We start from the raw sequence: 25,998 nt of genomic DNA, 5'->3' as shown, positions 1-25,998 counted from the left end.
GCGGGGCGGGGCTTTGCCGGGGGCGGGGCCGTGCTCCGGGCCGGGGCTTTTCCGGGGGCGGGGCCGCGCTGCGGGGCGGGGTTTTCCAGGGGGCGGGGCCGCGCGGCGGGGCGGGGTTTTCCAGGGGGCGGGGCCGCGCGGCGGGGCGCGCGGGGCGGGGCTTTGCCGGGGGCGGGGCCGCGCTGCGGGGCGGGGCGAGGCTCTGCCGGGGGCGGGGCCGCGCTGCGGGGCGGGGCTTTGCCGGGGCGGGGCCGCGCTGCGGGGCGGGGCTCTGCCGCCGGTCCCGCCCGTCTCTCCCCGCTCGGCCATGGCGCTGGCCGCGCTGCTGCTGCTGCTGCTGGCGCCGTGCGCCGCGGAGCCCCCGGAGCCGGCCGAGCCGCCCGACGCGCTGTTCGCCGCCGGCTCCGAGGCGTACGCGCGCGGGGACTGGCCCGCCGTGATCCTGCACATGGAGCGGGCGCTGCGGGCCCGGGCGGCGCTGCGCTCCCAGCTCGTGCGCTGCCGGCTGCGCTGCGCCGACAGCAGCGCCTGGCCCGCGGGGAGCCCGGGCCCGCCGCCCGCCCTGCGCGACCTCCTCTTCTTCCGGCCGCTGCTGCGCCGCGCGGCCTGCCTGCGGGCCTGCGCCCCCGGCGCCCCCGGCGCCCCGTCCCGCTACCGGCTCGGCGAGGAGCTGGAGCTCGAGTTCCGCAGGCGCAGCCCCTACAACTACCTGCAGGTGGCCTACTTCAAGGTGCGGGCCCGGGCGGGCGGGAGACCGGGCCGGGGAGGTGGGTTTGGGGGAGGCAGAGCAGGGCCTGGCTGCGGACGGGGGAGCCCCGGGGACAAAGGGCCGCCCTGGGCCCCCACGTCTCTGCAGGGGGCTGTCTGCAGGCGGATCCCCAGGGCCCTTTCCAGGCGAATTCAGAGGGAAGGGAGGGGCTGGCGGGGGGCCCAGGTGAGGTGGGCCGCAGGTGGAATGGGAACCCGTGGGCGTGGCTCTGTCTCAGGTGTCCCGCGCTCTGCTCCGCTCCGATAAATCCCCGGGGAAATCAAAGCGCAGGGTCCCCGTCGTCCCATGCTCTGCCTTGTGATGTACCTGGGCTCCAAACTGCCCAAAGCTGGGCACTCACCAGCTACCGCCGGCAGCGTAGGACTTTGCAGCCGCTAGGACTTCTGAGGTTGAGAAATTACTCTGTTGGCAGATCAGACCCGTTACCAAATGCAGGAGCTCATTTCAGTGTGAGACTGAAAGGCCACGGGACCGTATCTGGTCTGTCTGCTGCCTGCTAATAAGGAAGGGAGTTCTGTCCACATCAGACACCATCCAGGGCATCCACTCCTATGTGGGAGTGGAGCTGAGTGTTTTATTAAGCTATGGCCCAGCTGAAACCCCATGCCCATTCCACTCTGACGGTGTGCACACACTCAGCACTGTCCCTAGTGGGCTGGGTTGAATCTGGGAAGAATGGTCCCTTGAAATATGTGTTCACTAATTATGCTAAACAATCTGTTGCCCTTGTATCTAGCTGTGACTCTGTGTGCATTTCCCAGACCTGAGGAAGAGCTCTGTGTAAGCTTGTCTCTCTCGCCAACAGAAATTGGTCCAATAAAAGATACTCCGTCACCCACCTTGGCCCCCTTAACAAGGGTCAAAATGGAGGGCATGCAGATCCATTTGTCCTTTCCCTGGGTACCAATCCAGAGGAGCTGTGTGCTGCTCTTAATGCAGGCACATTCCTCCTTGGGGAGGGCTTGCGAGCAGTTGTATTAGGCGGGGGTGCTGGATGGTGCTAGGAAGGGAGGCAGCTGCATCTGGAGGGGGAACAGGACGGTGCAAGGAGAGAGGCAGTGGGAAGTGCAGGCTATGACCCAAGGAAGTGCATGAGGTATCAGTGGGAGCATGAGATAACACTAGAGATGGGCAGAAGGGTGTTCTCTGGGAGTTAGCTACAGGCCAGTATTGTGCTGTGATGGGTAGGCTAGATGGTGGGGGCAGTGCCAAGTCTGTGGCCCCCGCCTCACGCGGTGCCATATGCTAGTGAAATGGATATCCCCCCTAACTCCTTTTGTGCCTTGGTTTGTATTTAGCACATTTCCTTTTTCCCAGTTCAGCACATGTAACAGAGTCCAGTCACGGAGCTCTCCATCCTCCCCTCTCGCTGCTTCTCCGACCCCAGGGCAGGGAAGGGTAATGGAGTTTATGCCACATGTGCAGTTCCAGATGTCTCCCCTCCTTTTCCTGCAGCAGAAAGTCCAGCCCCCTCTATTCTCCTCCTCCCTTCTTCAGAAGCTGAAATGCCACGTAGTGAGCTGGGGGCTGTATCATCCTTCATGCCCAGTGTAATGTGATCCACGAGGGTCACATGTTTCAGAACTGATGTCAAGTGCAGTTGTAGTCAGAAAAGTGAAAAAATGGCCCCTTTGTACACTCCCTTCCTTGCCGCTGGTATGTCTTTGTCCCATTCAGTGACCTTACTGAGGCATATAAGTGTTTACATCCATTAGATCTGTATTTTTAGTGGTAACGATGATGCTAGCGCTAACAATCTGCCCCACTGGGCACTTAAAGGAAATAACTGCAAAGAATATTCTTATGTGGCGTTGGGGGTCTTGATTCCTTCGGGAAGTTTTGTATTGCATCGATGATCACATTGACTCTCTGTGGCACAGAGACTCTCCTGTAGCCCAAGAATAGGGGGCCACAGACATTTTGTCTCTGCTTTGCTCCCCAAGAAAGCTTTAAAGAAAATACTGGGTCAGGCTGGTTAAATGTCCATTTAATCCCATGTCTGTGTGAATAGTTTTTACCTACTGGCATTACAAGTAACAGCTAAAATCAAATACTGAAGGCAATGAGAGGAAAAAATATTTGGTTTTCAGTTTGTTTACTTTGTGCATTTGACAGTTTCACTCTCCACTGTACACTCCGTTGGTGTCTCTTGTTACTTGTCTTTCACAGAGCAAGAGGGAAGAGAAAATATTTTTTAAATGGAAAAATGTAGATTAAAAAACTAAAAATTTGGCAGCGCAGCATTGGGTAGATGCAGAACCTGAAACTATTCAGCTGTGTTTTGTTCTGGTTTTTATTGATTAGATTTCACCTGGATGGGTCCTCTTTAAGTTCTCATGAAAATTAAACCATTGGGATAAGGTGTAATTCATAGATTCTCAGAAGGCAGAAATGAAAAAGACCTGTAAAGCCAGCTTGTTCAGCCCCTGCCAGGGCAGGATCAGTCTGTATGATGCATTCTGGGCTTTGTCTCGTCCAATTTAAAATAACGTAAGAGTCTGGTCTTCCACTACTGCCCTGTATATTCTGTTCAGGTTTTTATACTGAACCCATCAGCACAGTGTCTGAATGCCTTCCAGAGCTGCATTAAACAACATGCCTGACATCTGTCTCACATGATGTCTTCTCCATTTCTTTCTCTCCCCCCAGGGGAAGGGAAAAGGAGGCTGTTTTCCCTTGGGAGACTCTTATTAATTATCATTTGAATGACCATTGCTAAGGCTATGTTTTAGTCACGAGTATTTTTAGTAAAAGTCATGGACAGGTCACAGGTAGTAAACAAAATTTCATGGCCCATGACCTGTCCATGATTTGTACTATATACCCCTAACTAAAACTTGGGCCAAGGGTGCTCTGGGAGTGTGGGCCGGAGGTGCTGGGGGGATGTCCCGGGACCGCCACTGGTGCTGGGGGGGCAGCGGCGCACAGCTCGGGACCCCTGCTGTGGGAGGGAGAGCCAGGCAGCGGAGCTGGCAGGCTCCCTACCTGGCTCCACATGTCCCTGCGGCTCTGAGGGGGAGGGAAGGCTGGGGGGCTCCAGCACGCTGCCCCGGCCATGAGTTCCAGCTCCGCAGCTCCCATTGGCTGGGAACTGCAACCAATGGGCACTGAGGGGGCGGAGCCTGTGGGCAGGGGACAGTGTACCGAGCCGCCTCCTGGCTCCTCCGCCTAGGGGCTGCAGGGACATGCCTGCCGCTTCTGGGAAGCCCCAGGTAAGTGCCATCCCAGCCCTGAGCCCCCTCCCACACCCACACTGCCCCAGTAGCAGCCAGTGCAGCTGGCCCAGGGGCCGCCTGATCTGCTCGGGCAGCCCCGGGGCCAGCCACACCGAACACTGCAGAAGGCATGCAGCCTTAACCATCACACCTAGAGGCCCCATCCGAGATCAGAGCCCCATTGTTCTCAGTGTTGTACATACTATACATAATAAAAGACAATCCCTGCCCTAAAGACCTTGCAATCTAAAGAGACATAATGGGTGAGAGACCGGAAAGATTATTATTCCCCTTGTACAGACGGGGGAGATGAGGCCCAGAGATTTGCACAAGGTCATACAGGAAGTTTGTGGCAGAGCGAAGAGCTGAACTCGGATCTCCTGAGTCCCAGTCCAGTGCTTTAACCTCAAAACCATCCTTCCGTTCCAAAATAAGGAAGCATGGGCAAAGCCTCCCAAAACCTGGGAATGAACCAGGGACCTTTAGATCTTAGTTGAAATTTTGTGCTGCCCCTGCAGGACAGCCACACTTTCAAACAGCTGGGATTAGCTAAAGCAGTAGCAGCCCACAGCCTGGGGCTCTGTGGAACACAAAAGAAAATAAATGTTTAGACTGATGCAAGGTATAAGGTGTGTATGGAGAGCTGGGGAAGTGTCAAGGTTCCTTCCCCACTCTGAACTCTAGGGTACAGATGTGGGGACCTGCATGAAAACCTCCTAAGCTTACTTTTACCAGCTTAGGTTAAAACTTCCCCAAGGTACAAACTGTTTTACCCTTTTCCCTTGGACTTCCATTGTCACCACCAAATGTGGGTTTATTTTTATTAGGAAAGCATTGTTTGGAAACATCTTTCCCCCCTAAAATCCTCCCAACCCTTGCACCCCACTTCCTGGGGAAGGTTTGGTAAAAATCCTCACCAATTTGCATAGGTGACCACAGACCCAAACCCTTGGCTCTTAAGAACAATGAAAAAGCATTCAGTTTCTGAAAAGAAGGATTTTCATAGAAGAAGTAAAAAAGAATCACCTCTGTAAAATCAGGATGGTAAATACCTTACAGGGTAATTAGATTCAAAACATAGCGAATCCCTCTAGGCAAAACCTTAAGTTACAAAAACACACAGACAGGAATATTCATTCCTTTCAGCACAGCTTATTTTCTCAGCCATTTAAAGAAATCATAATCTAACGCATATCCAGCTAGATTACTTACTGAGTTCTAAGACTCCATTCCTGTTCTGTCCCTGGCAAAAGCATCACACAGACAGACACTTTGTTTTTTCCTCCCCCCAGCTTTTGAAAGTATCTTGTCTCCTCATTGGTCATTTTGGTCAAGTGCCAGCGAGGTTATCCTAGCTTCTTAACCCTTTACAGGTGAGAAGATTTTTCCTCTGGCCAGGAGGGATTTTAAAGGGGTTTACCCTTCTCTTTATAGTTATGACAGGAAGAGACGGGATTAGTGTTTTGGTTAGTAAGTAATGACATCCAGCTGTGACATGGGCTGTTCATTCAGTCTGGGTCCGGGACATGTTCCTGGTGAGTTGGCAGGGACTGGTTGTGCCCTGCAGGGGAAGGCTGGGCTGGTACAGTTTTCCACACAAATTGTCTTGAGGGGAAGTTCTCCTGTGGTTCTAGTACACAGGCAGTTGAAGAAGCCAGTAGCTTTCCCCAGTAGATTAAGTTTGTCTGGTCCTAGCATTCCCCCAGAGCAGCGTGGGATTTTCACTCTCATACATCCGATGAAGTGAGCTGTAGCTCACGAAAGCTTATGCTCAGATAAATTTGTTAGTCTCTAAAGTGCCACGAGTCCTCCTTTTCTTTTTGCGAATACAGACTGACACGGCTGCTGCTCTGAAACTCTCCAGCGTTGCGCATCATCCTGAATTCACTGGGTGGTTTATTTGTGCTCTCAAGTCTCCTTGTAAAGTTGACCTGTGACGTTTACAAAAAGGTGCTGGATGGTTTCATTTCTAAGCAACTTGGTTATGGTGCAGTTCAGGCTGTTGCCTCAACGGTCCCATCTGCTCCCCATGTCCGTTGTGGGGGAGGAGATCGCCATACCCCAATTCGAGCATTCGAAAACCAGGAAATCCTCCGTTAAGAGTCGTGTTCCCTTGCCCCAAAGAGTCAGTGTGACAAAGCAAAACAAACCACAGACTCATTAAAACCAGGAACTGCTCCATCGAAGTGCAGCTTCCCACGCCTTAGGGCCCTGGCTATATTGTTATTTGGGAGTGGGGAATGTTTATCTAAGCTGAGATCCCCACTGCCTCTTTCAGTGTGTCTGCAGCATGAAGCAGGGAGGCAAGGCAGCTTGTCCAGCGCAATCTCTGTCAACCAGCAGTGATTATTCCTGCCCCAGTTCAGTGCTGCCACACGGACCACGCCAAGGGCCCTCTTGGGTGGTGGGAATAAGAGACCTGAATTGGAGTTCTGGTGGGCACAGATAAATTGCGTTTTTTTGTTAGGGAGGGGTCAGGTGCTGTGAGGTTACCAGTCCTGTTGTTAACCTGGTGTGGGCATGCACAGGGCCCATGGGGAGTGGCTGAATTGGGGTGTGCTGGGGGGACAGGGACTATGGCTGGGTGGAGTTAGGCAAATCCGTGGGGAGAAGTGGCCGAGACCTGTGCTGTGCTGATATAGTAACATGTTCCCAGGGTGCCGAGTACATTGTCCCTGTGTGGTGGAGAGTCGGGGCTTCGGTCTCACCTTTCCCCATGTTTTCTTTGCTTAGATCCACAAGATCGATAAGGCTGTGGCTGCCGCTCATACCTTCTTCATTGGGAACCCCGACCATGTGGAGATGAGGCAGAACCTGGAGTATTACCAGATGATGGCAGGAGTCAAAGAGTCGGACTTCACAGACCTGGAGGCCAAGCCTCACATGGTAAGAACAACCTTCCTCCCGCAAGTGTTTGAGGTCTCTCTTCAGGGTCAAGGCTTCCACCCTCACCTGCCAGCCTGGCACCATCATTTCCTTGGGCACTCAAAGTCTGTGTGGAGAGTTTGAATGAGCAAAGTCTCACTCAGCACCTGCAAGGCGGGTGATCTCTGGAGCTGACCTGCAATGGCTACAAACGATGGAATAAAAGGGGTGTCCTGTTTGCTGGTTTATGACAGTAAAGAGGCTGGGGGGAGAGTTCTGCTTCTGTGGTAGAAGTTCAGGTCCTGTCTGGGGATGGCGACCAAGTGAAACAGTGACATTGCACAGGGCAGGGATGTGAAAGCTGAGTGATTGAGAAGTAAAGGATTTTGTCAATGTTGTAAAACTTTTCAGGTCTTGCTATTTTTAAACACCTATTTAACTACCAACACCCAGTGAACACTGTTGAGAAAGGATGTCTTGGTTAAAGATTCAACTCCCCTGCCCTTCAGCTCAGGTGAAGCCCTCCAGGACAGCCAAGGAAGATCTAACCTGACCTTATCAGTACTTGTGAGTGTTTCGGGAGGAGATAGGGGAAGCAACCTTTCAGGGAAGGGCCCACATCGTAGGGAACCCAAGCCCATGTGTCAAAATCACTTCTTTAGCAGGCCACCCCTAAGGTTCGATATTGGCCTTGGCTATGAGTTTGTAGCAAAGAGGCTCACATGACAGGAGGAGGCAACAGCCTGGTATCCTACCCCCAGTTCCCTCCTGACTACCCTGCTGTGTCAGATTCTGCATCGAAGCCAATGAATATGGAGAGGGCTGGGCATTTGTGGAGCATCATCACAGATAATAAAACTCTAGGTGTTTTTCGACTGGCAGAATTAAAAAATAGATGGTAATTCATTTAAAATGACTGAAAAGGCCTGGAACCAGGGATCCTAAACCATCCAGCCTGCATTGTCACCGACACATGAGATTCAGGGGTGCAGCTGGACAGGGGAAGGTCATATGGGACCAGAGCTCAATGGCCTGGCTGGCTGGCTAAAAGAGCTGTGTTCTGTGTGCGGTGAAGTGGCCACGTGTCGGGGGCACCAGTAAAAGGGCCTTTGGGGAGAGGAGGATTCTCCTATGTGGAGCAGCGTGGAAGTGCACCATTCCTGCGACACTGTGCTGAATTGAGAGCCTGTCCCAGTGCACATAGCACAGACCAGAGAGCTCTTCATCTTTGGGAATACCTGAAATGTGGAGGTGTGAAATTTCCAGCAGCAAATATTGGGATGGGAGGATTTCTTCCACTCCATTCCCTCCCCAAACACTCAGACACATCATGGGGAAGAGCCAAAATGTTACATGCCTAACTGGCCATGTATTGACCTTGGCCCAAACAGATGCATGAAAGATGAGAGCCCTGAGCCCTGGATAGCATTATTGGCCACAGTAGACTAACCCCTCTCTGACGGTGCAGTTTTGCTTTGAAGGCTGTAATGATTTGTTGTTGAGAGAGCATCTGTCCTCTGGCCCCATGGTCTGTGTGCTATGTATTCAGCTTGCCATCTGCTTGGAGATCTTTTTTATTGAGGGACCCTGTGAAGTTGGGCAGCCACAATCTACTGCCCCTGGGCCTTAGTGAGCAGAGGGTGGGCGAGATATTTGCGGGGACAGTGCTGAACTGCACCCAGGGTGGAATGTGTCTGGCTGGGGCCTAGGTTCACTTTTCCTCCTGGCTCTTTGCAGCACGAGTTCCGCCTGGGTGTGAAGTTTTACACAGAGGAGCAGCCAGAACCAGCCATTCTGCATATGGAAAAGGCGCTGGAGGAATATTTTGTAGCTGACACCGAATGTCGAGCTCTCTGCGAGGGGCCCTACGATTACGAAGGCTACAACTACCTGGAATACAATGCTGACCTGGTCCAGGCCATTACGGGTGTGTGCACCACGGTAAACCAGCTGGCGTGTAGCACAGGGACTGCCTGCCTCGGGCCCCTGCATACTGTACTTACTGCTGCAGCTTTCTCTTTGAATGTTTTTGGCTATCAGTTCAGATTTCTGGGGCACTTTCCACCAGAGAGATGGGGGGTTGATGACTCGAGAGACTATGCTAAGGTTGGGCTAATGGGGATTTAAATTCTCCAGCCCATTTTCTTGGTCCTAATGACAGTAATGCCTGAGTGAAGCCTCTTCCAGGCTGAAGAATGCTACTCTGGTACAGATCTCCCCTGACCAATAAAATGTGCTGTCTTTTTCTCCCAGATCATTATGTGCAGGTGCTGAGCTGTAAGCAGAGCTGTGTTACAGAACTAGCCTCCCAGCCGGGCCAGGACAAGCCCATTGAGGATTTCCTTCCATCCCACTTCAACTACCTGCAGTTTGCCTATTACAACAGTAAGAAGCATTTCTCTTATTTCTCTGATGCTTGGGAAGCCTTGACATTAGGGTTCTTGGGATCACTGGCACACAACTTAGCTGTCTTGATCCCTCTTTCTTTTGCACAGATAGTGGAGGGTACAAGAGTCCAGACAAAAGAACTACCTTAGAAGAAGATCATCAGTGTTGCAGAGTCGGGCACTCAGAAGTTAGGAAACACCAGAGTTACTGTTATCCAGGCAACTTGCTGTGCCCCTTTATGTACGTGCATTATGATATAACCGTAAATTACACTAGCTCATATATTTTGCCCTAGAGCCCTTGCATCATTCAGTGCCCAGGAGGGATGGTGCAAGGGAACGAGGCAACTGTTCAGTATTTCGTCTGTTGCTTGGCGTTCACTGTGTAGCCCGAGGACTTATTTTCTGCTCGTTATCCAGATGCTGCACTGACAACGGAATCTTTTATTCCTTCCTGGGCTTTTGTGTTGCACTTGTAACTGTAGTATCTGAACAGAGACACTCGCGCATTTATCTTCAATACCCAGGTGAGATAGCAGAGGAGTGTTACAGTTGGCGAACTGAGGCTCAGAGAGACTAAGGCCAAGTGTCCACTGACGCTGGGTGCGCAACTGGAGTCCTAGAGCCTGATTTCAGAAATCCTGAATGCTCTCAGCTTTAGTTGAAGTCAGTGAAAGTTGTGGGTACTCAGCACTGCTGAAAAATGACACCCTAGGTGTCTTCAGCTGGGCACCCAGAAAATGTTTGTGTAAGTGACTTGCCCAGCTTTATACAGCAAGTCAGGCAGAACCCGGAATACAATGTAGTTCTCCGGGCTCCCAGGGCAGCGCCCTAACCCTGAGATCAGTGTTCCTGATGTGGATGACAGTAGCACGTAGAGGCCCCGATCGGGGTTGCGATGATCCCTCATGCTAGGTGCTGGACAAAGCAAGGGCATGAGATCGACCCTTTTGGTCCCAACAAAGAAGACAGGCTGAGACTAGCACAACATGTAGCGACATACACCGCACTTGAGAGGTAGGTTAGTATTTGGTTTTGTTTCCTAATCCTGCCTCTGTGATGGTCCCAGCCAACCCACTCCACGTTACTGACCGAGAGTCACAGGTCTGGTAAATTTGGCCTGAGGCAGCATTTAATTTTGGCAGACCCAGCTCTGCCATATTTAAAACTCGGGTTCCATTCCTGGTGCAGTGTCTGGTACTGGGCTATCTTATCTGTAAGTTGGGAGAAATTATACTTACCCCTACACTGGGAGCCAGCAGGAGGCCTCTGTTAATTACAACTTTTGAAAAGCTATGAAGTGCCAAGTTATTAACATCAGTCAGTGGGAAAGGTCAGACTAGAACACATGGTCTTCTAACCCAGTGACCCTCACTTGGCCAAAGGATATCTTGGGGAAAGAAAGTAGAAGTAGCAGCTGGAGGAGGGTCATCCTCTCTTTTGTCCGTATCCCACCTGGTGCACTAGCTCGCTGTGTTTGCTGGTTGCAGGAGGCTCAGGCGGGCATGGTGTCAGGCCCAGTGCAATTGGAACATTCAGAAAATTAAGGGCCAAATGTCGAACAAGTTCTGCTATGTGTGTGCAAATGATTTTCTGAGGCCAGATCTGGACAGGTTTTGTGAGGATAGTGAAAGGCACCTCCCTGGTCCCACAGCTGCCCCCTGCCAGCATTCAGGCTCCTGCTCCAAACCACAGAGGCATTAGAACTATTCAGAAAACAGTCATAATTTTTTTTTAGCATTGGCAAAACTCGCTATTTTTCACTATCCTACTCCTGGGAAACAGCTGAACTGCCTCTCAGCTTCTGCATAAACTTTCCAGAACAAAGTCAACCCGAGGAAGAAATGAAACCTGGAAAACTTCAGCTCAGATGATTAGTTGGTTGGAGTTATAAGTGACTGAAAATGGGGGGTCATAATGGAACGTGTTGGGTCTCTCTGTGCACTGCTTAAGCATAGTACTTGGACGTGTATTCCGAGGGTGAAAACTAGTAGGCCTGCGGCAGTGGCGCCTGATATGGAGATGGGGTGAGCCTCTGAGTCCAGGATCCTTCTCCTTGCTTTGGCAACATCCGTTACCTGTCCCCTAGCTCCGGGATAACTGTCCATGCTCCTGGTGCGCTCCCGTCCCATTTCTATCTTCCGAGTGTCTGATTTATTTCCTGCTTGCAGCCTCCAACCAAACTGTTTTGAAGCCTCTCTGCTGTCTAGGAAATCCTCATCTGTGTATTCTGCTTTGGTCCAGGTGCTTTCGTGTACTTCCTCCCTGTCAGCAGATGAGAACTGGGTGATTTCATTGCTTCCTGGCACACAGTTCTTTGTCTTCAGCAGGTGGCATGGTTTCTTTTCCACTAGGCTGGTAGGTGTCTAGCAGGAGGCTGCAGCTGTTTTCAGAGTGGTGAGGTTCTGGCAGCTCTGAGCAGGGAGCTCCCCTCCCCAGATGCTGGCTCCAGCGACTCAGTGGCTGCTGCAGCACGATAGACATGGGAGTAGCAAAGGCCCAGGGATGTTCCCATCACAAAACAGACACTTGTCAATATTTTGTTCCTGTTGAACTTTGAGCAAAACTGTCAGGTGAGAGTGAAGACCTGAGCATATGGTAAGGGCGCTCGCCAAAGGACGGCATGGTGAGACCTTGAATCCAGACTCCTTCCACCCTGCTCCTCTCAGAGCCTTCCACATTCAGTGGAGAAGCTGCAGTAAGTGCATGCCTGTCTCCGTTTCTTGGCCACACCAGCTATGGGAGCAGTGCAACACTCTCCTGCTTAACTTGGGCTGATTCTAGGGTCTCCCTCCCATCACCCCCACATCCCCTCCGTACACACAGGCAGTGGGACCATCACAAACCTGAGTTGCACAGGGGTATGGTCACCCCTTGCAGACCCAAAACAAGGCTGTGACAGGGTCCTGAGGAGGAACTGCGGAGCCAGCCCTCTGTCATGCCAGCTCCAATTCAGGGAGATTAATTGGAACTGGCTAGAAAAACCTGTACCTGATTGGCAAAGGGGAAACAGCTGCCAGCCTGATTAGCCTGGGGCTATATACAGGCCCAGAGGAAGGAAGCAGGGTGGGAAGCCAGAGAGTGAAAGATGGTTGGTAGTTCTTCCTTCCTTCCTGCAGAGATTGAGAAGGCCCTAAGGCTGAAACCCCCAAGATGTAAATGATAAGAAGGTGGTGGATTGCACCCTGTAAATAAACTGCACCAATGATTGCTGAGTCATAGATTCATAGATACTAAGGTCAGAAGGGACCATTATGATCATCTAGTCTGACCTCCTGCACAACGCAGGCCACAGAATCTCACCCACCCACTCCTGTGAAAAACCTCACCTATGTCTGAGCTATTGAAGTCCTCAAATCGTGGTTTAAACACTTCAAGGAGCAGAGAATCCTCCAGCAAGTGACCCGTGCCCCATGCTACAGAGGAAGGCGAGAAACCTCCAGGGCCTCTTCCAATCTGCCCTGGAGGAAAATTCCTTCCCGACCCCAAATATGGCAATCAGCTAAACCCTGAGCATATGGGCAAGATTCACCAGCCAGATACTACAGAAAATTCTTTCCTGGATAACTCAGATCCCACCCCATCTAACATCCCATCACAGGCCATTAGGCCTATTTACTCTGAATATTTAAAGATCAATTAATTACCAAAATCATGTTATCCCATCATACCATCTCCTCCATAAACTTATCGAGTTTAATCTTAAAGCCAGATAGGTCTTTTGCCCCCACTGCTTCCCTTGGAAGGCTATTCCAAAACTTCACTCCTCTGATGGTTAGAAACCTTCATCTAATTTCAAGTCTAAACTTCCTGGTGGCCAGTTTATATCCATTTGTTCTTGTGTCCAAATTGGTACTGAGCTTAAATAATTCCTCTCCCTCTCCAGTATTTATCCCTCTGATATATTTATAGAGAGCAATCGTATCTCCCCTCAACCTTCTTTTAGTTAGGCTAAACAAGCCAGGCTCCTTGAATCTCCTTTCATAAGACAAGTTTTCCATTCCTCGGATCATCTTAGTAGCCCTTCTCTGTACCTGTTCCAGTTTGACTTCATCCTTCTTAAACATGGGAGACCAGAACTGCACACAGTATTCCAGGTGAGTCTCACCAGTGCCTTGTATAACGGTACTAAAACCTCCTTACCTCTACTGGAAATACCTCTCCTGATGCATCCCAAAACCGCATTAGCTTTTTTCACAGCCATATCACATTGGCGGCTCATAGTCATCCTATGATCAACCAATACTCCAAGGTCCTTCTCCTCTTCTGTTACTTCTAATTGATGCGTCCCCAGCTTATAACTAAAATTCTTGTTATTAATCCCTAAATGCATAACCTTACACTAAAGTGGTTTTTGGAGCAGAGCAGAAGCAGGACCAAGGGGGGCCCTGCTATACCCTGTTGCAAAGGCTCTTACCAAATGCAGACATGCTTTTGAGCCTTTCCCATCCTGGTGTGGACTCACTCTACCATTCTCTGAAAGCTCCTTTCAGGACTGAGGGAGGTGTTGTTTCCAGGGCTCATTCATCTGAAATCAGGTGAACTCTGCTGTGTCCAAAGCAGATTGGCCAGGCCTGGGAGGAGGAGGGAAGATGCCAGACTCTTCTCTCTTCCCTTTGATACACACCTGTACACGAGGTGCATGATTTCATGCTAGCTGGTTGCAGCACAGACTGGATCTCATTTCTTGGAGTTCTTCTTTTATTCCGAGCTCCCTTCTGCTACCTTTTGTGATTTCCAAACTGTTTTGTTCTCTTGGTCCATCTTCCCAGTTCGTGTTTTACTGGAATTACAAGGTACATCAGCGAAGGATTGCAAGCCAACCAGCCTTGTGCAGGGAGGTCCTGCCTCTGTCTACTTGGAAGAGGGACTTTGCCTTTGGATCTGGCCTGGTGTAGAAGTAGTCAAAGCAGAATGAAGAGCTGAGAGGAGAGATCTCCCTGGTTCCAGAGAAGCCAGGACAGTTCCTACTGCAGAGCCAATTTCTCATCACTTACAGCACTTGCCAGGTCTGACACCATGACCCTTGTATTTCTGAGAAATGCTGGCTGGGTGTTGCAGTACTCTTACAGCTGTGCTTCAGAGCCGTTTCTCATGGCCGTTCTTCTGCAGTGCAGGGAAAAATTGCTCCCCATGATTGTGAAACTGGGAAACAAAAGATAAATGATGGAAATGAGTCTGATCATGATAATGAGACTGAACATGAGTAACTAACCAGTCCTAGTCTTCAGAGAGAAAAGGGTTTGAACACCAAGGTTTCCCATTGCAGGGAATTGGAACTAGATAAGTTCATGGAGGATGAGTCCATCAGTGGCTATTAGCCAAAATGGTCAGGGATGCAACCCAATGCTCAGGGTTTCCCTAGCCTCTGACTGCCAGAAGCTGGGAGTGGATGACAGGGTTTGGATCACTTGATAATTGATCTGTTTATTCCCTCTGAGATATCTGGCATTGGCACTGTCAGAAGACAGGAGACTGGGTGAGATGGACCATTAGTCTGACCCAGCATGGCCATTCTTACGTCTGAATCTGACCCTGTGCTAAATCTGAGTCTGACTATCCTTGTGCTGGAAATGTGCCCTGTTCCTGATCTGCGCCCCTCCTTGCCGGCGTTCTGCAAAGCACAGAGGGACGGCTTCTCTCAATGAGCTGATTTCTCTTTGCAGGTGGGAATTACGAGAAAGCCATTGAATGCGCCAAGACCTACTTGCTTTTCTTCCCTAATGATGAAGTGATGAATCAAAACTTGGCCTACTACGCGGCTGTCCTTGGGGAAAGGCTGGCTGCACCTATTGATCCTCGAGAAGTGAGTGATATTCAGTCTGTCCCCGGCAAACCACTCCTCGAGCTCTGCCAGGCCTGTTGAAGCAGCATCTGCAGACCTGGGATTGGTATTTGTAGGGCAGATGGGCTGCAATCTGCTCAGCATTAGGATTGGCCGTCTTCATTCCTCACACATACGTTCCAACTGGTGCTGAAGGGACTGGATGCAGAACCCCTGGTCAAAGCTCAGCTGACACAACTCAGTAAAAATGGCTGGAGTACTTTGCAGATTTCTATGGTTATGTGAGCCAGGAATAAGCGTAAGCTAGCATCCTGCCTCAGAGCACCAGCCAATCACTGACTGGCAGGGCTAGGGAGAAGCCTATCCCATCCGCATGTTAGTGCGTGCTGATCCAGTGTGGGGTTCTGCACCTTCCTCTGAAATATCAGGGAATGTCTGGTGTTGCAGGCGTTTCGTTTGCAGAAATTGCCAAACTGGCCAAAATGAAAAATAGCCTGAAGCAGACATTCCGTGTGGGACATTTCAGCCCAGATGGTTAAAGCTTGGCAAAGTGATAAGCAAATGAAAACAGGATCTTATAATGGGGAGTGTCAAGCAGCTTACATGGGGATGGTACAACCAGCCCCACCTGTCATAAAAACATCTTGCCAAATCAACTTATTGGCTTTATTTGCTACCATTACAAAGTAGGAATTAATGGAAAGGGGAGATGTTTAATGGAGAGTCTATGGGTAGGGGTGAGAGCAGCTTTCCATTTGAACCTGGCGTTAACGCTCATCCCTAAGTTTTTCAGACTGGAAATGGTCTCCATCGACAGAGCTATGCAGGGACCTGGGACTGGAAGAGCAGGGGGCTGCAGGACTGGATTGAGGTGTATTGAGAGGGATTGAAACATGGCATAGAATAGCAGAGTCCTGCACTTTCATTCCCACCACGCCTCCAGTTTTGGAATTCTGTTTCTCTCTGTAATGCTCACCTCATGGCGCCTGGTTCCCCGCAGTGGCCAGACCAGCTTGTCTATTGGAAAGCCCATGTAAGCTGCTCTGACCCATCCATCTCTCCCACGCTTTCAGAATATCCGGGTGTATCGCCACCGCAGCCTGCTGGAGAAGGAGCTGCTCTTTTTCAGCTACGATGCCTTCGGGATTCCATTTGTGGATCCGGTGAGTGGAGACTCCCTTGGCCTGGTCCTGGACACACCTGCGGGAACTAGAAGTGGGCAGGTTTAGACTGAATGCTCGGGGGTGGGGTCTGTGGGGCACCAAGGGGAGGAGCTGTGCTGGAAGAGGGGGGTGGTTTGGCAGAGGAGAAGAGGGAGCTGTGATGGGCTGATTGCTCTTCAATGGCACTACTGTCTGTCCCTGGACAGGGCTGCACCCTTGTGTCTGAGCCATGGATTGGGGTGTCTCGGGCAAGGATGAGGGTATCTCTGGTTTCTTTCCTGCCTTTAGGACACGTGGACCCCAGAGGAGGTGATCCCAAAGAGGCTGCGTGAGAAGCAGAAGTGAGAACTCGTTCAGTAACACTTGCAGGAGCATCGTCTCTTTGCTCCCACTGCTGGCATGTGGAATCGCTGTTGTGGGGGTTTCTGTTAATGCACGTTGTAGCTGGAATCTTCCAAACCCATCTGCTGCAGCAGGCGGGGGAGCCTGGTGGTTCCAAGAGTAGCTGCGAGGGCTGGGCTGGAGGCTGCGAGAGTTTCTGAGCATGCCAGTGGGATGGGATGCTATGTAAAATGGGAGCTAGGGCTGGAATGAACCCATCAGGAAGGTGTTACGGGCATGTCATCAGACTGCTGAGCCAGGGGCACTGCCCGCCCCATCTGCCTGACTGCTGAACCCATCCCACAGCTTCATCTTCTTCCCCTACACCTCTCGGTCTCTGCCCCCTTTGTGGAGGCCTCAGGATTGCTGCCGCCAGCCCCCTGCCCATCTCCCAATTGGCTCATCACTTAGACGTCTGCCCCAGAGGCAGGAGAGCAGCTCACAGCTTCTTTGTGCCCAGGGTGGAGCGCGAGACAGCGGCTCGAATCTCCGAGGAGATCAGCAACCTGATGAAAGAGATAGAGACGCTTGTGGAGGAGAAAACCAAGGAGTCTGCGGACATGAGCAAGTTCATGCGGGAAGGTAAGAGAGGGAGTTGTGAAATGTGCCCACATGTCCCCCGGTGACCCAGCGGACAGCCAAGCCATCACCCCTGTGTGCGCTGTAGCTGGGGGCTCTGGGCAGGGAGCAGGATGTTCAGTGCTACCAAAGGAGTGGCCTGTGGCTGAGGCGAAATGGCCTCTCCCCCTTCTTGCGCATGCCACCCTCTGTACCTGTCACGCACCCAGTGGTAGCAGTGCCGTCTGATGCACACTCCCCGGCAGAGGGCTCCCCGGACTCCAGTATTGCTCCTTGGCCCTATAGGTGGGCCCCTGCTGTACGATGGGCTCAGTATCACCATGAACTCCCGGCTGCTGAACGGCTCTCAGCGAGTGGTGGTGGACGGAGTCATCTCTGAGGAGGAGTGTCTGGAGCTGCAGAAACTCACCAACGTGAGTAGCTCGTCGCCGGCTCCAACACCCGGAGACTGGGGAGGCAAGAGAGGGACCGGCTGGCATGGAGGCTGGGGAAGGGCAGCTCAGCGACGGGGGAGAGTGGGCTGAGCAGGGGGCAGGGAAGGGGTTGCTTTGAGTGACCCTGGGAGGGGAGGATGGGGCTGAAGTGTGGAGAGCATTGGGGAGTGTGGCTGTCACCTATTTAAAAGTACAATCCAGAGTGAACCACTTGAGAGGAATTAAATCCAGTCTCGTTCTGCAATTCTTAAGCCAGGACTTTAGTTCCCCAGAGCAGCCCTCCTAGCCCCCTGACTGGGGAGAATATCGCATCCGTCTGCCCCACCGGCACCTGCACACCGGGATCATCCTGTTACCCAGCTCCGAGCAATAACGTGCTCCCCCATCCCCGTGGCATTGGCTACCATGGGTCTCAGGCTGATATTGGGAGGGTCTGTGTCTGCAGGGTGGGGCCTCTGACCGGCAGCAGGAAGGGGATGCGATAGTGAGGGCTGGTCCAGGACAGGGTGGAGAGAGCTCGGGTTGGAGGCTGGATTTGGGGTAATGAGGATCTGCAGCATGTACCAGCATGTCAGGGGGGCAGGATCTGAACTCCTTGCCAAGGACCCTGAACTATTTCAGTGGGACTTTGTTACAATTTCTGGCCTGTCCAGGCCCCAGTGCTCTTTGGCATCACATCTGTTCCTTTCCAGGGAAAAGCCTGGGGAGGGGTGGTTCCGGCCCTACCACGCTTGCTCGGCTTCTCTGAGGGTTTGGCCAGTCTCCGTGCCCTGGCTAAAGCCCGCTCCTGCCCTTCTCTGAGGAGCAGGCGGCAGCATGGGGGTCTCACGTCTGACCCTGGGTTTTGCAGGCAGCTGCGTCTGCTGGGGATGGCTATCGCGGGAAAACCTCCCCTCACACTCCCAGCGAGACCTTCTATGGCGTGACTGTCTATAAGTCCCTCAAGGTAGGTTTGCTTGTTTGACTGAGGGGGGATGCTGTGGACGTGGTTGAGAGAAGAGTTTGGCTAGCACTGGGGAAAGGCTTGGGGGGTGGGGGAGATGGGCTGGAAGGGATGAGGCAGGTCGGGGGAAGAAGGCATTAGCAGGATGCTTTGCGCCCAACCTGCTCTCTCACCTGGAGGCATAAACAAATTTGGGGAGCCCCCTGAGGAAGCCCAGTTTGGAGAATGGCGGGGTCGCCAGGGTGTGCCCTACCCATTCAGGCCCCCCAGAGTAATGATTGGTGAGTTTACAGAACTGTCCCTGTATCAGCCAAGGGGTGGGGGGACCTTCATGCCCTCAAGGATTGCAGAGAGGAGGAGATGTCTCTATCATTGCTGCCCTTCGCTCCAGCCCAAACTGCTGGCTCTGGGGACAAAACCGGGTGAGATCACTGAGGAAGAAGCCAGGCCACCTGACTGCTGCTCCTACTCTCTGTCTCCCCCTGCAGCTGGGGCAGGAGGGCAAGGTGTCCATGCACAGTGCCAGGCTCTACTACAATGTGACGGAGAAGGTGCGGCGCGTGATGGAGTCCTACTTCCGCCTGGACACCCCGCTCTATTTTTCCTACTCTCACCTGGTGTGCCGCACGGCCATCGCAGGCGAGTAGCTGGCAGCACCCCACCCCCCCCCCCGCTCCGCCCTTGCTCAGTGGGCTGCTGGTGTTGCATCTCCCCTTCCCGGTGTTCGTGATTCAGGCTGCTGCTGGTGGCAGGACCCCTCCGTCTCCTCCCACAGCCCTGTGGGTAGCTGCTGCCGGGGGGACTCCCTTTACAACCATCAAACCACTTCTCCAGTGGGCTCTCTATCTCTCACCTGCCTCGTAATAAGGATTCTGCCCTTGATGCCACCTGTGCAGCCCAGGTGGTGTGGGTGAGTTGGCCCAGGTGTAACTGACTGGCACTTAGCTAACCATTCTGTTGATGTGCAGGAGGGGACAGACTCCAGCTCCCTCCCTCTTGGCTGGGCTGGCTCTGCAGGGCTAACAGGAGGAAGAAGTTGTGCAGATTTGGTTGCTAAATCCAGAGGACGTGGAGAGCAAACTATGCAGTGGGAGAGGGAGATGGCCACTGCTCAGAACTTCAGCCTTGTGTCCTAGACTGGCACCAAGGCCCTGCCTGCTCTGTGGCAAGCTGAATCCCGTCACTTCCGCAGAACTCAGCCATTGATTCTGCAGTGGCTTCAATTCAAAAATGCCTCCATGTTTTGCTGGCAGCAAATAACAGCATCACATAAAGCGGCAGCCAGGAGGTTGGCAGCTGGATAGGGGGGCGTTGGAGCTCTTGACACCAGAGGAGGCAAGTGATTCAGGTTTCCAGCATTCAGAGGCACTTAAAGCTTTTGGCCCAGATTGTGAAATGTATTATGGTGTTGCTGTTCTCAGTATTGCAGAGCCTAGCTGACTTAGGAGACTCACATTTTCCAAAGTGATTTAGGAACAGAGCCAAAATCCTGTCAGTGAGTTTAGGCTCCTAAAGAGCATGAGACTTAGGCTCTGAAATCAGTTTGCTGTTGCAGTGCTGAGCCCAACGATATGTACGTACCTTTAAAAATCTGGGAGGGAGGTGCTGAGTCTCACGGGCGGGGGCAGATGTGACTGGGAATTCTGGGGGTTGCTTGAACTCCTAGTTCCCCCACCCCAGGAACTTGGCCAGCCATTCCCAGTATCCCCCAGTGCATCCAACCTAACTGGAAAGTGCATTGGCTGGATGTGTCCGCTAGGGTGAGCAGTGGGATAGTTATAACATGTCATTGTTTGAACTGGAATCATGAGCTCCCATTGAGATGATGCGGTAGGTTTGGGGGTATTGCACCCCTAAAACATGGAGCAGTGCCACTCCTTATAGGCCTAGGGAACAAGGGACCACAGCTCTGCCAGCTGCCACTGAATTCTGGCCTCCCCGAAATCGCAGGTCAGAGCATTGTGAGGGGAGAGGCTCATGGGGGTTAGGGCATCCTTGCTGTGAGTGCCCTGGGGTGCAGGGGTTGGTGACTGTAGATGGACATCCTGCCGTCTCAGGACAGGCTCTGTAACCATCCATGCTTCGTTCCATCTCAGATAAGCAAGCGGACCGGACAGACTCCAGCCATGCCGTGCACGTGGATAACTGCATTCTCAATGCAGAGGCCATGGTGTGCGTCAAGGAGCCGCCAGCGTACACATTCCGGGACTACAGGTAACAGCCATGCGAGCAGTGCTTGGCTCAAGGCACAGTCTGCCTAGGCTCACAGGAGCTAGGCTGAGTCCCCATCCTGCAATTGCCTGGTTCTACTTGGTGACCTGATCACTGGCCTTTCAGTCCTTACTGGGGAACTACATTTCCCAGAATTCCCCACCGAGCCCCAGTGACAGACAGGCTGCCAGCACCTGCACTTAAAGGGGCCAAAACACTTAGTTACAGGGACCTTGCTGAATAGGGAGTCTCAGAAGTGTGGCTACAACTGCTCCTGGACATTGTTGTGTGTGAAGGAAGATCCAGAGCTGTCCAGCATTCAGAGTCCATAGCAGCAAGGCTGCAGAAAGGCTTCCTGCCATGCTCGCTACCTGCTTGGGAAAGGGGGAGAGGGATCGGTAGGTGTCTCTTCTCTGGCTAGTCCTGGGGCAGAGGGAGGCGTGCTGAGGCTGCTGGGTAGTGAATGCCTTCTCTGCTCTGTCTGGCTCTAGTGTCATCTTGTATCTCAATGGGGACTTCGAAGGAGGAGCCTTCTACTTCACCGAACTGGACGCCACCACCGTGACTGTAAGTAGCTTGTCTGCCCCAAGGGCACAGTGATTCTGGTTTGGGCAGCTCTGGAGAGGTTGGAGACTCATTTCTGCTCTACCCAGTTCCTGCCCCACTCTGCCTGTGGCTGACACTCGGGGTTCACCCTGAGAGCTTGTTTACACGTGAAAATTAATCCAGAATTAGGTAGGTTGTGACTTTAAAGTGGATTAAGTACTCCCAATTAACTCCCTGTGTGGATACTTTGATTCCAGAATGCTTTATTCCAAATTAGCTTAATCCACTGGACTACAAGCATCTGTACATGGAGCTAATCAGGAATAACTCCCCATTGGAGCAGCATGACTGTTCCGGTGCTGAGAGGGCTGGGAGGCAGCACTCCCGCTGTTACCCTGGCTGGGAAATGGAGATGGCTGCACTCTGATGTGGGATGGGGCCATCTCTACAGAGGGGTGTGACCAGGGTCCCAGTGGGGAGTCAGCCGAGGTCACTCAATTAGGGTGAACTGCAAAGAATGGGGCAGACAAACCCCAAAACTGGTGGATAATTCAATGTTTAGATTTACACAGCCAGCACGAAACAGCTTCTGTTATACCTCACTGGTTACTCAGAAGTCCAAACAGCACAGTTCCCTTGAAGTGACCCAGCCTCAAGCCTCCATCCAGGTACCCATGTCAGATATGATGAAGATTTCTGAAAATCTTACTTCATCATACAGACGCTCCCTGACTTACACAATCGTTCCGTTCCGCAATGCCTTGCATAACTTGAATTTTGCGTAAGTCGGAAACGTATACTCAACCATTACGCCAAAAAAAAAAACCACAAAAAAACCCCTTCCTATTTCTAGCTTATGGAACTTTTTCCATAAGTGCAGATTTGCATAAGTTAGGTCTTGTGTAATCCAGGGAGCATCTGTATAAAAGAACGGGTTCTACCAATCCCAAAGGGTCAGACACATCACCTCCCAGGTTACTGAATATTCCAGATCTTACCCAAATACGCGCTGCAGCCAATTCTTATTAACTAAACTAAAATTTATTAAAAATCAAAAGAGAGAGAGTATGGTTAAAAGATCAGTATAAATACAGACATGAGTTCAATTTTTGAGGTTCAGATTCATAGCAGAGATGGTGAGCTTTGTATTTGCAAGGAGTTCTTTCAGAAATAGTCCATAGGTTATAGTCCAATGGTTATATTTCAGGGCGGTCCAGTCAGAGGTAGGAGCTCAATCCTTGTGGCGTAGGCTTCCCCTGCATGAAACCTTAAGCAGATCTGAGATAAACAGGATCAGGACCCAAGAGTCTTTTTATACATCCACTTGATGTTCTAGCATCCACTTGACCACACAGTCCTGGATAAACAATAGGCTTTGGATGTAACCTTCTGTTTTCTAAACACCACCAGTAATTAGTTACACAAATTAACATAGAGCAATTTATCCATTAGGCAGTCTATCACAAACTTCAGAGACATACAAACAATGACATTATTTCGCCCAGGATTCATCTAAATGTTAATATTCCCTTTTGAGCTCTGAATTAGTAGCTATAGTGACAGACAGGCACTGTCTGTTTACACAGTTAGCATCTAAGATACACACAAATAGTATCACTTCTAATTTCTGACAATACAGGTTTGCATTGCAAAGTTCTAGCCTATCTAGCCATAGAATGGCCCTACTTGCCATTTCTAATATGTCTTTAAAGGTCAGCTTTGGGCTAGTTAGCCTGCAAGCTGTTTAACCCTTTCTGGCCATGAGTTATATTTTGTATAAGATTCGTTGGAATTATATAATGGTGGTAGCAAGAATGATTTGCATAGTTATAAATTAGACAACGTCATCGTCACAAGGGGCAGAATTGGGGCTGTGCTGCAGTACAGGGCAGGAATGATCCCTGTGGAGGCTAATCCCCTGGCGCCTGACTGCCTGGCTAGCCTCCATGGCCTCCAGGAACCTGGGGAGCTCCTCCCACGGGGGAAGACCCAGTGGCAGAGCATGTGCTGCATCACTCAGGCTGGGTGTCGATGGAACCTCCAGGAGAGCTGGGGAGCCGAGTGGGTATGACCTGGGCTGTCCCAGCCACTTCCTGGGCAGACACTCCCACTGCCCGGCATTGCCTGGAGTTCTCTCTGCACAGCAGAGTCTGAGAACATAGTCCCCTGCTGCCACCCCTCTGCAGTGGGATGCCTCTGCTTCTGCCCTGCACTGGGGACTCTAATCCCCTCAATATCCCCTCTCCAGCTGGCCCCCAGGGTCCTGTCTCCCCTGTTGACTGGCCTGTCTGCTGGCTCTTACCTCACCCGTCCCTCATTACCCGCTGCTGCCTGGATGGTTAGGGGGTCCTAATCCATGCACCTGTCCCCTGCAGGCAGAGGTACAGCCGCAGTGCGGGCGTGCTGTCGGCTTCTCCTCTGGCTCGGAGAACCCGCACGGGGTGAAGGCCGTGACCAAGGGCCAGCGGTGTGCCATCGCCCTGTGGTTCACTCTGGACCCGCGACACAGCGAACGAGTAAGTACTGCCCCGCATTGGCATACTGCCTCGGCACCTCTCCACTCACACGCATGCCTGTCCCCCAGCTGTGCACCTACCCCCTCCTCCTCCTCTGCCCTGCCTTCCTCAAGGAGGCTTCCATAGCGCTGGAATGGGCTCTGGGGTACGGAAAACAGCTGGCTGAGATCCCTGGGGACTTGCCTTTCCCCCTGCAGCTGCTGTGCAAGTGTCGGGCTGTGAAAATAGCAAAGGCAAGCCTAGGCTGTGTGTGTTGGGGAGGGGAGGAGGGGCATGTTTTAAGTAGAGGTTGGGATGTTCTAATGTCATTGTACCAAGCACTGGTGAGACCTCATCTGGAGCAGTGTGTGCTGTTCTGGTCACCCGTGTGCTAGAAAGATGAATCCGTGCTGGAGTGACACAGAGAAGGGCTGCTGGGATGCTCAGGGGGGTGGAGAGCTGATCTTACGAGAGCAAATTGAAAGAGCAGGGCTTGGGTAGCCTGAAACGCAGGCTGAGAGGGAGCTGACTGCTGTCTATTACTACACCAGGTGCGGGGAAGAGCTGTTTAGGCTAAAGAACAGCATCAGCACAAAAATAAATGGGCTGGCCAGGAGTAAACTCAGGCTGGACATTAGGAGGTTTCTAGCCATCCAGGCAGTGAGATTCTGGAGCAGGTCCCCAGCTTCTGAATGGGGTTATCTGAATGGTTGGCTACGATAGCAGGGACAGGACTCACTGACCCAGGAGGTTCCTCTGAGTCCTATGCCCTTGCATTTGGGGTGTGATCCCATTATGCTCTGGGGATCCCCTCCCCAGTGCCACAAGGGCAAAGCAGGGGGCTGGCTCTTGCAGCGTGCTCTAACCTCCCCTTCCCCCCCAGGAGCGTGTGCAGGCTGATGATCTGGTGAAGATGCTCTTCAACACAGAGGAGGTGGATTTGTCTCAGCTGAAGGGGCCGGAAGCAGAGCTGCCAGCCATGACAGACGCTCCTGGGCAGAGTGTAGAGGGAAAGGACGAGTTGTGATGGCCCTCCAGGAAGGGCCCTGTTAGGCGCCAGCTCGGCCCTGCTGAGGGAAGCGGGACTAGCTATCTCGTTTCAGGACTCAAACCCCCTTGACTGCAGCTTGTGGATTCAGGACACTGGACCTGGAACTGAAGGCAACTAACTCCCTTAAAGCTCTTGTCAGGAGCAAAGATTTCCTTGGCCTGCCCAGAAGCTAAGGCATAGCTGGGGCTGGAGAGGAAGCTTTGCTGGATTTGGTTTGGGCCACATGCCTGAGAAGTGCCTGGTGTCACTAGTCACATCCTGCCTCCCCATCTCCTGCAGCGAGGACATGACTAACCCAGGGTAAGACTGTGAGAAATACACGTTCTGGGAGGGATCAAAGTTCTGGGCTGCTGGGAGGACTTTCAGTGCCTGGAGTTAGGGAGATGCTGATCAGGGTTGGAGCTGCAGCCAGTGAACCTCCAAAAGGGCCTGTTGGTTCGAACACACTGTGTCACAGCTGTGCCTTCCAATGACAACCAGGGAATAAAGGTTTCTTTTCTAATCTGTTGGTTTCTCCTTTGATCAGCTCCTCCCTGGGTCACAGCCTGGTGTCTGTGTGGATAAGTAGAGTGTCGATCCACTGAGTGGATAGGCAGCAGTCAAGGCACCCGTTGGCTCCCTGCACCATGGGATGCTGTGAAAACGGGGACGGGTCTGTTGACTCAGTGCCCGGGTTCATGTTGCAAGTCTGTTTGCTACAGAGCTGTGGATTCTGTGCCGTACTCCCCACTGAGGACCTCATTTGGGAGGTGTCTGGTATCCACTGCATTCCTTGTCCTCCTTTGCCCTGCAACGGCCCTTTAATGAATGTCTCCCTCTGGCAATGGACCATCTGGATCCCACTCTGCCCTGTGTATTGTCCATGCTTGGACAATATCATGGTATCATCTTATGGCAGCGATGCCCTTGTCCCCTGCTCTGTCCCCCACTTTATCCTTCCCTTGCCTGTCTCCACTCTCCCACTTGTCTTACTGCTTCCTTTCTGGCCCTTCTCTCATCTCTGCACCTTCCAGGTTTCATGCCTGTAACCCTTATCCATGCTCCTCTGCTTATTTTCCATAGCGCTTGCTGTGAGTGCTGCAAGTCGAGTCCTGGATTCCAAGCCCTGAAGGGCCCACTGGGGTCACCTCGTCTGACTGCCTGTGTAGCACAGGCCAGAGACCTGCCCCAAAAT

At 52.1% G+C, this 25,998-nt stretch overlaps 1 protein-coding gene across 2 annotated transcripts; it reads left to right on the top strand.

Moving 5' to 3' along the window:
- Positions 1-274: 274 nt before the first annotated feature.
- Positions 275-25,326, top strand: P3H1 (prolyl 3-hydroxylase 1). 2 transcript variants are annotated; one of them, XM_073316402.1, is made up of 15 exons: positions 275-715; positions 6,718-6,870; positions 8,587-8,776; positions 9,103-9,234; positions 14,903-15,042; positions 16,095-16,184; positions 16,473-16,525; positions 17,026-17,147; positions 17,430-17,557; positions 18,429-18,524; positions 19,010-19,160; positions 20,618-20,735; positions 21,224-21,299; positions 23,654-23,794; positions 24,657-25,326. In XM_073316402.1, the coding sequence occupies exons 1-15, from the start codon at positions 308-310 to the stop codon at positions 24,798-24,800; spliced, it is 2,142 nt and encodes a 713-aa protein (XP_073172503.1). In that variant the 5' UTR covers positions 275-307; the 3' UTR covers positions 24,801-25,326. The 2 variants fall into 2 exon arrangements, with proteins under 2 accessions (XP_073172503.1, XP_073172502.1); XM_073316401.1 differs by having other exon boundaries at positions 275-730.
- The last annotated feature ends 672 nt before the right edge of the window (positions 25,327-25,998 follow it).

This window comes from Lepidochelys kempii, chromosome 18, assembly GCF_965140265.1.
Source record: "Lepidochelys kempii isolate rLepKem1 chromosome 18, rLepKem1.hap2, whole genome shotgun sequence".
NCBI lineage: Eukaryota > Metazoa > Chordata > Testudines > Cheloniidae > Lepidochelys > Lepidochelys kempii.
This window is presented reverse-complemented; position numbering and strand designations above follow the sequence as displayed.